This window comes from Oryzias latipes, chromosome 21 (assembly GCF_053564925.1).
Source record: "Oryzias latipes strain Hd-rR chromosome 21, Olatipes_Hd-rR_3.1".
Taxonomy (NCBI): Eukaryota; Metazoa; Chordata; class Actinopteri; order Beloniformes; family Adrianichthyidae; genus Oryzias; species Oryzias latipes.
This window is the reverse complement of record NC_136257.1, coordinates 35,878,112-35,894,182: the sequence shown is the minus strand read 5'-3', so window position 1 is coordinate 35,894,182 and position 16,071 is coordinate 35,878,112. Positions and strand designations below refer to the sequence as shown.

The window sequence follows — 16,071 nt, the reverse complement described above, 5'->3', positions numbered from 1 at the left end:
AATACAAGTTATCCAGGACGATGAGAGCCTAATTTTTGATCATGTAAGTCCATATATTCTAATTTTTGAGTGTGGGGCGGATGACTCTGGTTTTCTGGACGGAGGGAAGGCCAGAGCACTTGAGGTTCACCGCCTTTGGCGGTGAATTTCTAATCTTTAACCCCTGACGAGCCAGTGCCCCCTTGTCAGTCTGGTGCCGGGGTTTGAAGCCCCACTTCCTGCCATGCTGTAGAAGAAAAGATCTTTTCGCAGACATGATGTTTTGGACTATACATGCCTCTCAAGTCACCTAGCCCTAAACCTAACCTCAGTGAAGAAGTGAGAAAAACCTATTCTGAGAGGATTTTTGGAGGACAAATGACTGAAGAGGAAAAAGAAAAATTGTTTGTACAAGCTGGGTGATTTCCTTACCTGTTTGGACCTCATCTTGGTGAGGGGGGGTGTGCTCCCACTCCTAAAAACAATAAGTGAGAATATATTTCAAAGAGCCATAAAGCTACGGACAATTTCGGAAAAGCATGGATCCACAGCCATTCAGGAGCAAAACAAAGGCTAACTCCGCCCACCTGCTCTATTTAACAGGACCTGCTTCTCTCAACTCACTCACTCACCTTGCAGCCCTGTCATACGGAGGCACAATAACACAGGAGGCAATCAGACCAGGATTTATGGACAAAGGATTTTTATTCCATCCAAGCGCTCATGTACAAGGGATATACAAACAAAGATTGCTCAGTTCAGCACCTGAAGAAGGACCAGAAAGTCCGAAATATCGCGCATTATTCTGGGCAACAAGTGATTCCAGGAGGAGCCTGAAGATCATCCTGCAAAGAAAAGACAAGGCTACTTAACTGAGGAAATAGAGGAAATGTTCCTGAAAAGAAAAAGGAAGAGGAAAAAAAATTGAAAATACAAGTTATCCAGGACGATGAGAGCCTAATTTTTGATCATGTAAGTCCATATATTCTAATTTTTGAGTGTGGGGCGGATGACTCTGGTTTTCTGGACGGAGGGAAGGCCAGAGCACTTGAGGTTCACCGCCTTTGGCGGTGAATTTCTAATCTTTAACCCCTGACGAGCCAGTGCCCCCTTGTCAGTCTGGTGCCGGGGTTTGAAGCCCCACTTCCTGCCATGCTGTAGAAGAAAAGATCTTTTCGCAGACATGATGTTTTGGACTATACATTCCTCTCAAGTCACCTAGCCCTAAACCTAACCTCAGTGAAGAAGTGAGAAAAACCTATTCTGAGAGGATTTTTGGAGGACAAATGACTGAAGAGGAAAAAGAAAAATTGTTTGTACAAGCTGGGTGATTTCCTTACCTGTTTGGACCTCATCTTGGTGAGGGGGGGTGTGCTCCCACTCCTAAAAACAATAAGTGAGAATATATTTCAAAGAGCCATAAAGCTACGGACAATTTCGGAAAAGCATGGATCCACAGCCATTCAGGAGCAAAACAAAGGCTAACTCCGCCCACCTGCTCTATTTAACAGGACCTGCTTCTCTCAACTCACTCACTCACCTTGCAGCCCTGTCATACGGAGGCACAATAACACAGGAGGCAATCAGACCAGTATTTATGGACAAAGGATTTTTATTCCATCCAAGCGCTCATGTACAAGGGATATACAAACAAAGATTGCTCAGTTCAGCACCTGAAGAAGGACCAGAAAGTCCGAAATATCGCGCATTATTCTGGGCAACAAGTGATTCCAGGAGGAGCCTGAAGATCATCCTGCAAAGAAAAGACAAGGCTACTTACCTGAGGAAATAGAGGAAATGTTCCTGAAAAGAAAAAGGAAGAGGAAAAAAATTGAAAATACAAGTTATCCAGGACGATGAGAGCCTAATTTTTGATCATGTAAGTCCATATATTCTAATTTTTGAGTGTGGGGCGGATGACTCTGGTTTTCTGGACGGAGGGAAGGCCAGAGCACTTGAGGTTCACCGCCTTTGGCGGTGAATTTCTAATCTTTAACCCCTGACGAGCCAGTGCCCCCTTGTCAGTCTGGTGCCGGGGTTTGAAGCCCCACTTCCTGCCATGCTGTAGAAGAAAAGATCTTTTCGCAGACATGATGTTTTGGACTATACATGCCTCTCAAGTCACCTAGCCCTAAACCTAACCTCAGTGAAGAAGTGAGAAAAACCTATTCTGAGAGGATTTTTGGAGGACAAATGACTGAAGAGGAAAAAGAAAAATTGTTTGTACAAGCTGGGTGATTTCCTTACCTGTTTGGACCTCATCTTGGTGAGGGGGGGTGTGCTCCCACTCCTAAAAACAATAAGTGAGAATATATTTCAAAGAGCCATAAAGCTACGGACAATTTCGGAAAAGCATGGATCCACAGCCATTCAGGAGCAAAACAAAGGCTAACTCCGCCCACCTGCTCTATTTAACAGGACCTGCTTCTCTCAACTCACTCACTCACCTTGCAGCCCTGTCATACGGAGGCACAATAACACAGGAGGCAATCAGACCAGGATTTATGGACAAAGGATTTTTATTCCATCCAAGCGCTCATGTACAAGGGATATACAAACAAAGATTGCTCAGTTCAGCACCTGAAGAAGGACCAGAAAGTCCGAAATATCGCGCATTATTCTGGGCAACAAGTGATTCCAGGAGGAGCCTGAAGATCATCCTGCAAAGAAAAGACAAGGCTACTTACCTGAGGAAATAGAGGAAATGTTCCTGAAAAGAAAAAGGAAGAGGAAAAAAAATTGAAAATACAAGTTATCCAGGACGATGAGAGCCTAATTTTTGATCATGTAAGTCCATATATTCTAATTTTTGAGTGTGGGGCGGATGACTCTGGTTTTCTGGACGGAGGGAAGGCCAGAGCACTTGAGGTTCACCGCCTTTGGCGGTGAATTTCTAATCTTTAACCCCTGACGAGCCAGTGCCCCCTTGTCAGTCTGGTGCCGGGGTTTGAAGCCCCACTTCCTGCCATGCTGTAGAAGAAAAGATCTTTTCGCAGACATGATGTTTTGGACTATACATGCCTCTCAAGTCACCTAGCCCTAAACCTAACCTCAGTGAAGAAGTGAGAAAAACCTATTCTGAGAGGATTTTTGGAGGACAAATGACTGAAGAGGAAAAAGAAAAATTGTTTGTACAAGCTGGGTGATTTCCTTACCTGTTTGGACCTCATCTTGGTGAGGGGGGGTGTGCTCCCACTCCTAAAAACAATAAGTGAGAATATATTTCAAAGAGCCATAAAGCTACGGACAATTTCGGAAAAGCATGGATCCACAGCCATTCAGGAGCAAAACAAAGGCTAACTCCGCCCACCTGCTCTATTTAACAGGACCTGCTTCTCTCAACTCACTCACTCACCTTGCAGCCCTGTCATACGGAGGCACAATAACACAGGAGGCAATCAGACCAGGATTTATGGACAAAGGATTTTTATTCCATCCAAGCGCTCATGTACAAGGGATATACAAACAAAGATTGCTCAGTTCAGCACCTGAAGAAGGACCAGAAAGTCCGAAATATCGCGCATTATTCTGGGCAACAAGTGATTCCAGGAGGAGCCTGAAGATCATCCTGCAAAGAAAAGACAAGGCTACTTACCTGAGGAAATAGAGGAAATGTTCCTGAAAAGAAAAAGGAAGAGGAAAAAAAATTGAAAATACAAGTTATCCAGGACGATGAGAGCCTAATTTTTGATCATGTAAGTCCATATATTCTAATTTTTGAGTGTGGGGCGGATGACTCTGGTTTTCTGGACGGAGGGAAGGCCAGAGCACTTGAGGTTCACCGCCTTTGGCGGTGAATTTCTAATCTTTAACCCCTGACGAGCCAGTGCCCCCTTGTCAGTCTGGTGCCGGGGTTTGAAGCCCCACTTCCTGCCATGCTGTAGAAGAAAAGATCTTTTCGCAGACATGATGTTTTGGACTATACATTCCTCTCAAGTCACCTAGCCCTAAACCTAACCTCAGTGAAGAAGTGAGAAAAACCTATTCTGAGAGGATTTTTGGAGGACAAATGACTGAAGAGGAAAAAGAAAAATTGTTTGTACAAGCTGGGTGATTTCCTTACCTGTTTGGACCTCATCTTGGTGAGGGGGGGTGTGCTCCCACTCCTAAAAACAATAAGTGAGAATATATTTCAAAGAGCCATAAAGCTACGGACAATTTCGGAAAAGCATGGATCCACAGCCATTCAGGAGCAAAACAAAGGCTAACTCCGCCCACCTGCTCTATTTAACAGGACCTGCTTCTCTCAACTCACTCACTCACCTTGCAGCCCTGTCATACGGAGGCACAATAACACAGGAGGCAATCAGACCAGGATTTATGGACAAAGGATTTTTATTCCATCCAAGCGCTCATGTACAAGGGATATACAAACAAAGATTGCTCAGTTCAGCACCTGAAGAAGGACCAGAAAGTCCGAAATATCGCGCATTATTCTGGGCAACAAGTGATTCCAGGAGGAGCCTGAAGATCATCCTGCAAAGAAAAGACAAGGCTACTTACCTGAGGAAATAGAGGAAATGTTCCTGAAAAGAAAAAGGAAGAGGAAAAAAATTGAAAATACAAGTTATCCAGGACGATGAGAGCCTAATTTTTGATCATGTAAGTCCATATATTCTAATTTTTGAGTGTGGGGCGGATGACTCTGGTTTTCTGGACGGAGGGAAGGCCAGAGCACTTGAGGTTCACCGCCTTTGGCGGTGAATTTCTAATCTTTAACCCCTGACGAGCCAGTGCCCCCTTGTCAGTCTGTTGCCGGGGTTTGAAGCCCCACTTCCTGCCATGCTGTAGAAGAAAAGATCTTTTCGCAGACATGATGTTTTGGACTATACATGCCTCTCAAGTCACCTAGCCCTAAACCTAACCTCAGTGAAGAAGTGAGAAAAACCTATTCTGAGAGGATTTTTGGAGGACAAATGACTGAAGAGGAAAAAGAAAAATTGTTTGTACAAGCTGGGTGATTTCCTTACCTGTTTGGACCTCATCTTGGTGAGGGGGGGTGTGCTCCCACTCCTAAAAACAATAAGTGAGAATATATTTCAAAGAGCCATAAAGCTACGGACAATTTCGGAAAAGCATGGATCCACAGCCATTCAGGAGCAAAACAAAGGCTAACTCCGCCCACCTGCTCTATTTAACAGGACCTGCTTCTCTCAACTCACTCACTCACCTTGCAGCCCTGTCATACGGAGGCACAATAACACAGGAGGCAATCAGACCAGGATTTATGGACAAAGGATTTTTATTCCATCCAAGCGCTCATGTACAAGGGATATACAAACAAAGATTGCTCAGTTCAGCACCTGAAGAAGGACCAGAAAGTCCGAAATATCGCGCATTATTCTGGGCAACAAGTGATTCCAGGAGGAGCCTGAAGATCATCCTGCAAAGAAAAGACAAGGCTACTTACCTGAGGAAATAGAGGAAATGTTCCTGAAAAGAAAAAGGAAGAGGAAAAAAAATTGAAAATACAAGTTATCCAGGACGATGAGAGCCTAATTTTTGATCATGTAAGTCCATATATTCTAATTTTTGAGTGTGGGGCGGATGACTCTGGTTTTCTGGACGGAGGGAAGGCCAGAGCACTTGAGGTTCACCGCCTTTGGCGGTGAATTTCTAATCTTTAACCCCTGACGAGCCAGTGCCCCCTTGTCAGTCTGGTGCCGGGGTTTGAAGCCCCACTTCCTGCCATGCTGTAGAAGAAAAGATCTTTTCGCAGACATGATGTTTTGGACTATACATTCCTCTCAAGTCACCTAGCCCTAAACCTAACCTCAGTGAAGAAGTGAGAAAAACCTATTCTGAGAGGATTTTTGGAGGACAAATGACTGAAGAGGAAAAAGAAAAATTGTTTGTACAAGCTGGGTGATTTCCTTACCTGTTTGGACCTCATCTTGGTGAGGGGGGGTGTGCTCCCACTCCTAAAAACAATAAGTGAGAATATATTTCAAAGAGCCATAAAGCTACGGACAATTTCGGAAAAGCATGGATCCACAGCCATTCAGGAGCAAAACAAAGGCTAACTCCGCCCACCTGCTCTATTTAACAGGACCTGCTTCTCTCAACTCACTCACTCACCTTGCAGCCCTGTCATACGGAGGCACAATAACACAGGAGGCAATCAGACCAGTATTTATGGACAAAGGATTTTTATTCCATCCAAGCGCTCATGTACAAGGGATATACAAACAAAGATTGCTCAGTTCAGCACCTGAAGAAGGACCAGAAAGTCCGAAATATCGCGCATTATTCTGGGCAACAAGTGATTCCAGGAGGAGCCTGAAGATCATCCTGCAAAGAAAAGACAAGGCTACTTACCTGAGGAAATAGAGGAAATGTTCCTGAAAAGAAAAAGGAAGAGGAAAAAAATTGAAAATACAAGTTATCCAGGACGATGAGAGCCTAATTTTTGATCATGTAAGTCCATATATTCTAATTTTTGAGTGTGGGGCGGATGACTCTGGTTTTCTGGACGGAGGGAAGGCCAGAGCACTTGAGGTTCACCGCCTTTGGCGGTGAATTTCTAATCTTTAACCCCTGACGAGCCAGTGCCCCCTTGTCAGTCTGGTGCCGGGGTTTGAAGCCCCACTTCCTGCCATGCTGTAGAAGAAAAGATCTTTTCGCAGACATGATGTTTTGGACTATACATGCCTCTCAAGTCACCTAGCCCTAAACCTAACCTCAGTGAAGAAGTGAGAAAAACCTATTCTGAGAGGATTTTTGGAGGACAAATGACTGAAGAGGAAAAAGAAAAATTGTTTGTACAAGCTGGGTGATTTCCTTACCTGTTTGGACCTCATCTTGGTGAGGGGGGGTGTGCTCCCACTCCTAAAAACAATAAGTGAGAATATATTTCAAAGAGCCATAAAGCTACGGACAATTTCGGAAAAGCATGGATCCACAGCCATTCAGGAGCAAAACAAAGGCTAACTCCGCCCACCTGCTCTATTTAACAGGACCTGCTTCTCTCAACTCACTCACTCACCTTGCAGCCCTGTCATACGGAGGCACAATAACACAGGAGGCAATCAGACCAGGATTTATGGACAAAGGATTTTTATTCCATCCAAGCGCTCATGTACAAGGGATATACAAACAAAGATTGCTCAGTTCAGCACCTGAAGAAGGACCAGAAAGTCCGAAATATCGCGCATTATTCTGGGCAACAAGTGATTCCAGGAGGAGCCTGAAGATCATCCTGCAAAGAAAAGACAAGGCTACTTACCTGAGGAAATAGAGGAAATGTTCCTGAAAAGAAAAAGGAAGAGGAAAAAAATTGAAAATACAAGTTATCCAGGACGATGAGAGCCTAATTTTTGATCATGTAAGTCCATATATTCTAATTTTTGAGTGTGGGGCGGATGACTCTGGTTTTCTGGACGGAGGGAAGGCCAGAGCACTTGAGGTTCACCGCCTTTGGCGGTGAATTTCTAATCTTTAACCCCTGACGAGCCAGTGCCCCCTTGTCAGTCTGGTGCCGGGGTTTGAAGCCCCACTTCCTGCCATGCTGTAGAAGAAAAGATCTTTTCGCAGACATGATGTTTTGGACTATACATGCCTCTCAAGTCACCTAGCCCTAAACCTAACCTCAGTGAAGAAGTGAGAAAAACCTATTCTGAGAGGATTTTTGGAGGACAAATGACTGAAGAGGAAAAAGAAAAATTGTTTGTACAAGCTGGGTGATTTCCTTACCTGTTTGGACCTCATCTTGGTGAGGGGGGGTGTGCTCCCACTCCTAAAAACAATAAGTGAGAATATATTTCAAAGAGCCATAAAGCTACGGACAATTTCGGAAAAGCATGGATCCACAGCCATTCAGGAGCAAAACAAAGGCTAACTCCGCCCACCTGCTCTATTTAACAGGACCTGCTTCTCTCAACTCACTCACTCACCTTGCAGCCCTGTCATACGGAGGCACAATAACACAGGAGGCAATCAGACCAGGATTTATGGACAAAGGATTTTTATTCCATCCAAGCGCTCATGTACAAGGGATATACAAACAAAGATTGCTCAGTTCAGCACCTGAAGAAGGACCAGAAAGTCCGAAATATCGCGCATTATTCTGGGCAACAAGTGATTCCAGGAGGAGCCTGAAGATCATCCTGCAAAGAAAAGACAAGGCTACTTACCTGAGGAAATAGAGGAAATGTTCCTGAAAAGAAAAAGGAAGAGGAAAAAAAATTGAAAATACAAGTTATCCAGGACGATGAGAGCCTAATTTTTGATCATGTAAGTCCATATATTCTAATTTTTGAGTGTGGGGCGGATGACTCTGGTTTTCTGGACGGAGGGAAGGCCAGAGCACTTGAGGTTCACCGCCTTTGGCGGTGAATTTCTAATCTTTAACCCCTAACCCTAACCCTAACCCCTAACCCTAACCCTAACCCTAACCCTAACCCCTAACCCTAACCCTAACCCTAACCCTAACCCACCCCTGAGGAAGCAACAAACGTTGCGAAACGTCGGGTTCAAAAAATGCTCCGAAATCTCTCTAGACAGAGAGGCATCCATACCACAAGGACTTTTTTACCACCAACCAACCACTGCTCCAGTGACTGACCGCATAAAGACGCTGCCATTCAGATCAACTCCTCGCCAGGAACTGGGTTCAAACCCAAGAGCAGCAGCAGAAACGGAGGCTACTGAGCATTTTGTCCGTCAACACCCACATGCTTGCACCTCAGGACTATGCCACTCTGGGACTCACACCAACTCCCACTTGGCACCTTGATGACAATCAACAGCTGCAGTCAGGTAAGCGCACCCTCACCATGGCCCACCCCCATGGACTTACATTTCGGAGCAGAGCTGACTCTGTAATTGCTTTTAACTCTGCACACTACACACAGGTCCCTCTTATTTGTTTATTCTTGTTTGCCCAAATGCCTCACCCCATTCTTTTATTTCCCCAGTTGGATCCCCTGGGGTCTCTGGATGTGCGTTGCGGCCCCCCTCAGAGCATAACCATGCTAGTGGAGGACATAAGCATGATGAACGGGCATGCAGAGGTCGAACATGACCAGCAAAATACCCTTTCTGAGTCCTCTTCTTCCAATAGGGGGCCATCTCCGCAGCCATCCGGGACCCTTGGCTTCCTCCTCTCCTCCTTCACCCCCTTAGCATTCCTAAACAGGTAACCAACCCCTCCCCCATTTTTTTTTTTTTTTTTTTTTTTTTTTTTTTTTCCCCATCCCTCCCTCAACTAGCATCCCTAAGCCGGGAACTAGTTTCCCCCTTTTTTCTCCCTGAAATGCCCCCCCCCCCCTTGGCATCCCTACTAAGGGAGTTGAGGACCCCACCCCACCTTCCAACAGCTACCTTATCCAAGGAGCCCCAGAAACCCTACCGCCCCCTTCACTTGTTTTTCTTTTTCTTTTCTTTTCTCTCTTATTTATTTATTTATTTATTTATTTATTTATTTATTTATTTATTTATTTTTTTTTCCTTGATCACACTCAAAGCCCTGTGAATACTACCCTGCCAGGTAGCATTCCAACCAATAAGCCTAACCAGGTTACAACCGAGCTTCTTCCCCTTCATCCCCATCCCTTGTTAGCACCCCTAGCCAGGGGTCTAACGACCTAGACCTAACCGTCCCCCCCACTGCCATTGCCCCCCCTCAACTAGTATCCCTAAACAGGGAACTAGTCTCCCCCTTTCTTTCCCTGTTACCTCCATTCCTTAGCAACCCTAATCAGGGAGTTAAGGAACCCCACCCCCACCCTCCGACAGCTACCTTATTCAAGGAGCCCCAGAAACCCACTTGCCCCCCTTTTACTTGTTTATTTATTTTATTTTTTATTTTTACTTTTAGTTTATCTTTCATTTTTTATTTTTCTCCTGACCACACTTAGCCCTCTGTGAAGCCTTCCCTACCAGCTGGACTTCCACCACTTAGCCTAACCGGGGAACAACAAAATATCGTCCCCCACATCCCCATTCCCTTGTTAACATCCCTAACCAGGGGTCTAACGACCTAAACCCAACCCCCCCCCCTTCTATTTTCCCCGCCCCCCTTAACTAGCATCCCTAAACCGGGAACTAGTTCCCCCCTTCTTTCCCTGAAACCCCACCCCCCCCGCCCCCTTTAGCATCCCCATTAAGGAGCTAAAGACCCCCACCCTCCAACAGCTACCTCATTCAAGGAGCCCGAGAAAAGTAATTGCCCCCCCCCCCTTAATTTTTGTTTATTTATATTTTCATTTGTCCTCAAGCCCTTCCCCTTCCTTATTTTTATTTTATTAACTTATTCATTCTATCAATTGTAATTTCATTGTAGGATCTGTAAGTTTTCTTGGGAACAGCAACACTCGACTAACCCATTTTAATGTTATACTTGTGGTTTTATTCTGTCTATTTTTATATGTATTGTTTTTTAGCACTTATTTTAAGCACTTATTTTTAGCACTTATTTTTAGCACTTATCTTAACCAACTAACACTTTTGCATGGTTTTTATTTCAGCATGTTTTTAGCACTTTTAAAGATTGCTGTTCCCAATCGGCCTACAGTATTTTACATTAAACTAGATTTTTTAAATAATTACTCTGTATTTGTAAGTATTTATTAAACATTTTTTTAACTATTATTATTATTATTATCATTCCTTTTTTTTTTTAAATTTACTGTTTTTTCCTTCCCTTTCTTAGTCCCCTACCAACCCACTTTGTTCAGTGAAGACTGTAGCCCAATGGTAAAGGCATTTGTCTCCCATACAGGCGACCAGGGTTCAAATCCGGGCTCGGCTCATTTCAATTTTGAGTTTTTATTATTATTTTCTCTTTCAACTCCTCATTATTTATTTATTCTTTCAGTACAGCAGGCCAGTGCAACTAAAGTACAAACGTACCATTCCAAACCCCAACCCTAACCCAACCCTAACCCTAACCCTAACCCCTAACCCCTAACCCCTAACCCCTAACCCTAACCCTGACCCTGACCCTGACCCTAACCCTAACCCTAACCCTAACCCTAACCCCTAACCCCTAACCCTTAACCCTTAACCCTTAACCCCTAACCCCTAACCCCTAACCCTAACCCTAACCCCTAACCCCTAACCCCTAACCCTAACCCTAACCCTAACCCTAACCCTAACCCCTAACCCTAACCCTAACCCCTAACCCCTAACCCCTAACCCCTAACCCTAACCCTAACCCTAACCCCTAACCCCTAACCCTAACCCTAACCCTAACCCTCCGGCTCCTCCTTCTTATTCTGATCCTCCACATCCCCCTGGATCAGGTACTTCACCTATAGTGGAGGGCTCATACTTACAGGACAACATTTCGCAACAAGACCCCATTTCTGTCTACCATAGGACCCTTGGCCCCGTGACCACGGAACCCAGGCCTAACCCATCGTTTTTCACCTCCTCATTTAGTCCAACAACTCCAAAACTCTTTGCCCCCACTTACCATCAAGCACGCTCCAACCGCAAAATTCAGTCTTGGTCTTTCAAGCCGCGGAAACCAGTCCTGATTCTGGGGGACTCAAACATTAACAGGATTCCTCCACACAACTACAGCCAGATTCAACTGGACAGTTATCCTGGGGCCACGACCTATCATTTTCTAAAGGTTTGTGAAAAGACCCCCCCAAACCCACAGGTTAAAATAGTTATATTCTCCGTGGGAATAAACAATAAGGATCAGGACCCCAAGCAAACTTCCATCAAACAATTGAAGGGCCTCTTCCGACAGGCTAAGTCGACCTTCCCTAATGCAGACCTTTACTTTCCCATCATGAACTTTTCGCCCCACCTAAGCCCAGTTCAACGCAACAATCTTAAACTCATCAATAACACCATGACCATAACGGTTCCTTTCCTCACAGAAATCCCCCATGATACATTCCATACGGAGAAGGACAACATACATTGGACCTCTGAAACAGCCAACCTCATTTTTCACAACTGGATCCAGCAATTAAATTTACATTAAATTCACAGGCCCAACCGGTACCTCACACCCCTACACACCCAGAGTGGGACCTGGGCTGGGAATCCCAATCCTCAATTCTCAATCTTTCCACCCTCTTTACACCTTCAGCTTCTCAACGCCATCTTCTTGAAAGGGGGCTCACTTTTGTCCCTCGACCCATCCACTTTGATCGGGAGGAACTTCAGAGGGACCTCTGTCTCTACCACAGGAGACTCAAACTCATTGACCACTTTTCCAACAGCCCTACTGCCTATCAACATATCCCATTCACACACCCTTCCAATTGGGAACCGCACGACTCTGGTCTTCATCCCCATACACTTAGACTACTTCAGACTGACCGGAGGACCCTAGCACGCTACCATTTCCCGGCAGATGTCTCAGACAATCTATGTGGGGAGGAGCGCAGGGCCCTTACCCAAATCATTCGCAACCCCAATATCATCATCAAACCAGCAGATAAAGGCTCCAAAATTGTAATCATGGACCGGCAACAATACCTCTTTGAAGCTAACCGCCAACTTCAAAATTCCAAATATTATAAACTCATAGCAGACTCATTGCAACCACAAACCCAGGTCACTCTCAGGAACATAATTCAAACATTATATACGAAAAAATACATAACGGTAAAACAACGCGATTTCCTCTTTGGACCTGACATCCCAAGACCCCGCTATTTTTACTTACTCCCCAAAATACATAAAGAACCCCCCACCTGGACAGTTCCCTTTGAAGTTCCTCCCGGCAGACCAATAATCTCCGACTGCAATAGTGCCACTTACCATATCTCCCAATACATCGACCATTTTCTGGGCCCCCTCTCCGTGCAACATCCAAGCTACATCAAAGATACCTACCATTTTCTGGACATTCTACGGCCCATGGTCGTCCCAAAATCATCTTTTCTCTTCACCATAGATGTAAACAGTCTTTATACCAACATAGACACTCATCTTGGCTTACGCACAGTTAATAACACATTTATTAAATACCCAAATCCCAAACGTCCGGACAAAGAATTATTACAACTTATTGAACTCTGTTTAAACAATAATGACTTCTTATTCAATAATCAATACTATCTTCAAATTACCGGGACGGCCATGGGCCAAAGGTTTGCCCCCTCTTACGCTAACCTTTACATGAGCAGGTGGGAGCAGGAAGCCTTAACCAAATGCCCAATTAAACCAACCCTCTACCTCCGATATCTGGACGATATATTTGGCATTTGGTCTCATTCCCTCACCCAATTTACCGAATTCTTCAATATTCTAAATAACCATCATCCATCTATTAAACTCAAACATACCATTGACGCACATGAAATAAACTTCCTGGACACCACCGTCTTTTTCCAAGTCACCAACAGCACGCAATATACCCTACAGACTAAGGTTTATTTCAAGCACACAGACACCCATTCACTACTTCATAAAACCAGTTATCATCCTAGGCATACATTTAAAGGTCTTATAAAATCACAAATCATCCGTTTTCATAGAATCTGCTCAAACCCCCTTGACTTTCACTCTGCCACCACCACCCTCTTTAAAAGTCTCAGAACCAGGGGCTATTCAAAACGCTTCCTCAGATCCATAAAGTCTTCCACTTTGGCTTCTCTTGCTCCCACCCGCTCTCAGACTACCCCCCTCCCTGCCCAGGCCCCAGAATCTGACCCCCCAGATTCCTCCCTCTCTTCACATCCCCCCTGTCACACTCCACAATTGGTACCATTTGTATCTACGTTCTCACACAAAATAACAGGACTTCATCACATAATCAAGCAGAATTTCACCAACTCAAAGGCTCACCATCCTGCGTTTAACAACCTCCAAATTATATCAGCATATCGAAAACATAAAAGCCTTAAGTCTCTTCTGGTCACGTCCCTTTACAGTGAACATAAAAACACACCCCAACCCCAATTGACCCATCATTTCAAATCCAGGAAAATCATCCACAATATTAGAACTGGCTCCTCATATCCAATTTTAGCTTCACTACCTCTAGCCACGAGAAACGTAGTTTATATCATCACTTGCACCCTGTGCAATAAGCACTATATTGGAGAGACACAACATTCAATTCAAACCCGTCTTAATCAACACCTCTATAACATTAGGGCAGGACGACTTACCACCCACCTGGTTTCACACTTTACAATACACCCCTTAACTCATCTTATAATATCTGGACTGGAACACAATGACAGATGGACGTGTGGACAGAGAAAGAGAGCAGAGAGAATCTGGATCCAAAGACTTGGGACTATGGCCCCGGGCGGCCTAAATGAGGATTGACCTCCCTGACTAGCCACACCGTTGCTTTCACTCCCCACCTATAAAACAACCTCTGCCCCTTTATGCGTTTTTTTTTTTTTTTTTTTTTTTTTTCTGTTTAACCTACCCGGTGATGTACCAATAGATTATTTTAACCCCTTCCCCCCAAAAAAGTTGACTTTAAATTTTACTTCTAAGTACTATTGTGGCTTACATTTTTATTTTGGTGGACGCTGTAATACCTAATTGTTCTATGTTGTATTTTGATTATTTATTAATGCATGCGACCCTAATCTTGCATGCTTTTATGTTTTTTTTTATGTGTGTTTTTAATCCTAGCACTTGCTTTTATCTTTAGCACTTTAAAATTTTAGCACATATTCTTTAGCACTCACTATTGCATCCATCCACCTCTTAGCCACCTGTATCTCTTATTATTTTATTATTATCTCTAGGGCCCCAAAATTCCCCCCACACCTTTTGTTTTATGTTGTTTAATTTCTATTCCCCCCCCCCCTTTTTTTTTTTTTTTTCCTCTTTTTTTTTTTTTTTTTTTTTTTTTTTTTTTTTTTTTTTTTTTTTTTTTTGTTTATGAAGTTGTTTAAATAGAACTCTAGTTCACAGTACTCCACGGGTTCCCAGTGGCACAATATGGAAAATACTGGCCTGCCACTCTGAAAACCCAGGATCAAATCCAGCGTAGAACCTCCATTTGTTTTAAAACCACAATGTCAGCTGGTTGGCCAGTGCATATAAGTATACCCCTAACTCCTAACCCCAACCCTAAACCCCAACCCTAACCCTAACCCCTAACCCCTAACCCCTAACCCTAACCCTAACCCCTAACCCTAACCCTAACCCTAACCCAAATGACTGAAGAGGAAAAAGAAAAATTGTTTGTACAAGCTGGGTGATTTCCTTACCTGTTTGGACCTCATCTTGGTGAGGGGGGGTGTGCTCCCACTCCTAAAAACAATAAGTGAGAATATATTTCAAAGAGCCATAAAGCTACGGACAATTTCGGAAAAGCATGGATCCACAGCCATTCAGGAGCAAAACAAAGGCTAACTCCGCCCACCTGCTCTATTTAACAGGACCTGCTTCTCTCAACTCACTCACTCACCTTGCAGCCCTGTCATACGGAGGCACAATAACACAGGAGGCAATCAGACCAGGATTTATGGACAAAGGATTTTTATTCCATCCAAGCGCTCATGTACAAGGGATATACAAACAAAGATTGCTCAGTTCAGCACCTGAAGAAGGACCAGAAAGTCCGAAATATCGCGCATTATTCTGGGCAACAAGTGATTCCAGGAGGAGCCTGAAGATCATCCTGCAAAGAAAAGACAAGGCTACTTACCTGAGGAAATAGAGGAAATGTTCCTGAAAAGAAAAAGGAAGAGGAAAAAAAAAAAATTGAAAATACAAGTTATCCAGGACGATGAGAGCCTAATTTTTGATCATGTAAGTCCATATATTCTAATTTTTGAGTGTGGGGCGGATGACTCTGGTTTTCTGGACGGAGGGAAGGCCAGAGCACTTGAGGTTCACCGCCTTTGGCGGTGAATTTCTAATCTTTAACCCCTGACGAGCCAGTGCCCCCTTGTCAGTCTGGTGCCGGGGTTTGAAGCCCCACTTCCTGCCATGCTGTAGAAGAAAAGATCTTTTCGCAGACATGATGTTTTGGACTATACATGCCTCTCAAGTCACCTAGCCCTAAACCTAACCTCAGTGAAGAAGTGAGAAAAACCTATTCTGAGAGGATTTTTGGAGGACAAATGACTGAAGAGGAAAAAGAAAAATTGTTTGTACAAGCTGGGTGATTTCCTTACCTGTTTGGACCTCATCTTGGTGAGGGGGGGTGTG

General features: G+C 44.1%; 1 protein-coding gene and 1 long non-coding RNA gene across 2 annotated transcripts in view; both read left to right on the top strand.

Annotated features, from left to right (window-relative positions):
• The first annotated feature begins 8,566 nt into the window (after nucleotides 1-8,566).
• LOC144988837 (uncharacterized) lies at nucleotides 8,567-9,115 on the top strand. The gene is made up of 2 exons (XR_013652867.1): nucleotides 8,567-8,736; nucleotides 8,895-9,115. It is a non-coding gene; the product is annotated as an uncharacterized LOC144988837 (long non-coding RNA).
• A 2,070-nt stretch (nucleotides 9,116-11,185) lies between these two features.
• LOC144988835 (uncharacterized) overlaps nucleotides 11,186-16,071 on the top strand; it is a 171,524-nt gene continuing 166,638 nt past the window's right edge. Inside the window, exon 1 of the mRNA XM_078939850.1 lies at nucleotides 11,186-14,789. Coding sequence (XP_078795976.1) covers nucleotides 12,403-14,223 — 1,821 coding nt within the window. The 5' untranslated portion in view covers nucleotides 11,186-12,402 and the 3' untranslated portion in view covers nucleotides 14,224-14,789. The remainder of the gene's footprint in view (nucleotides 14,790-16,071) is intronic.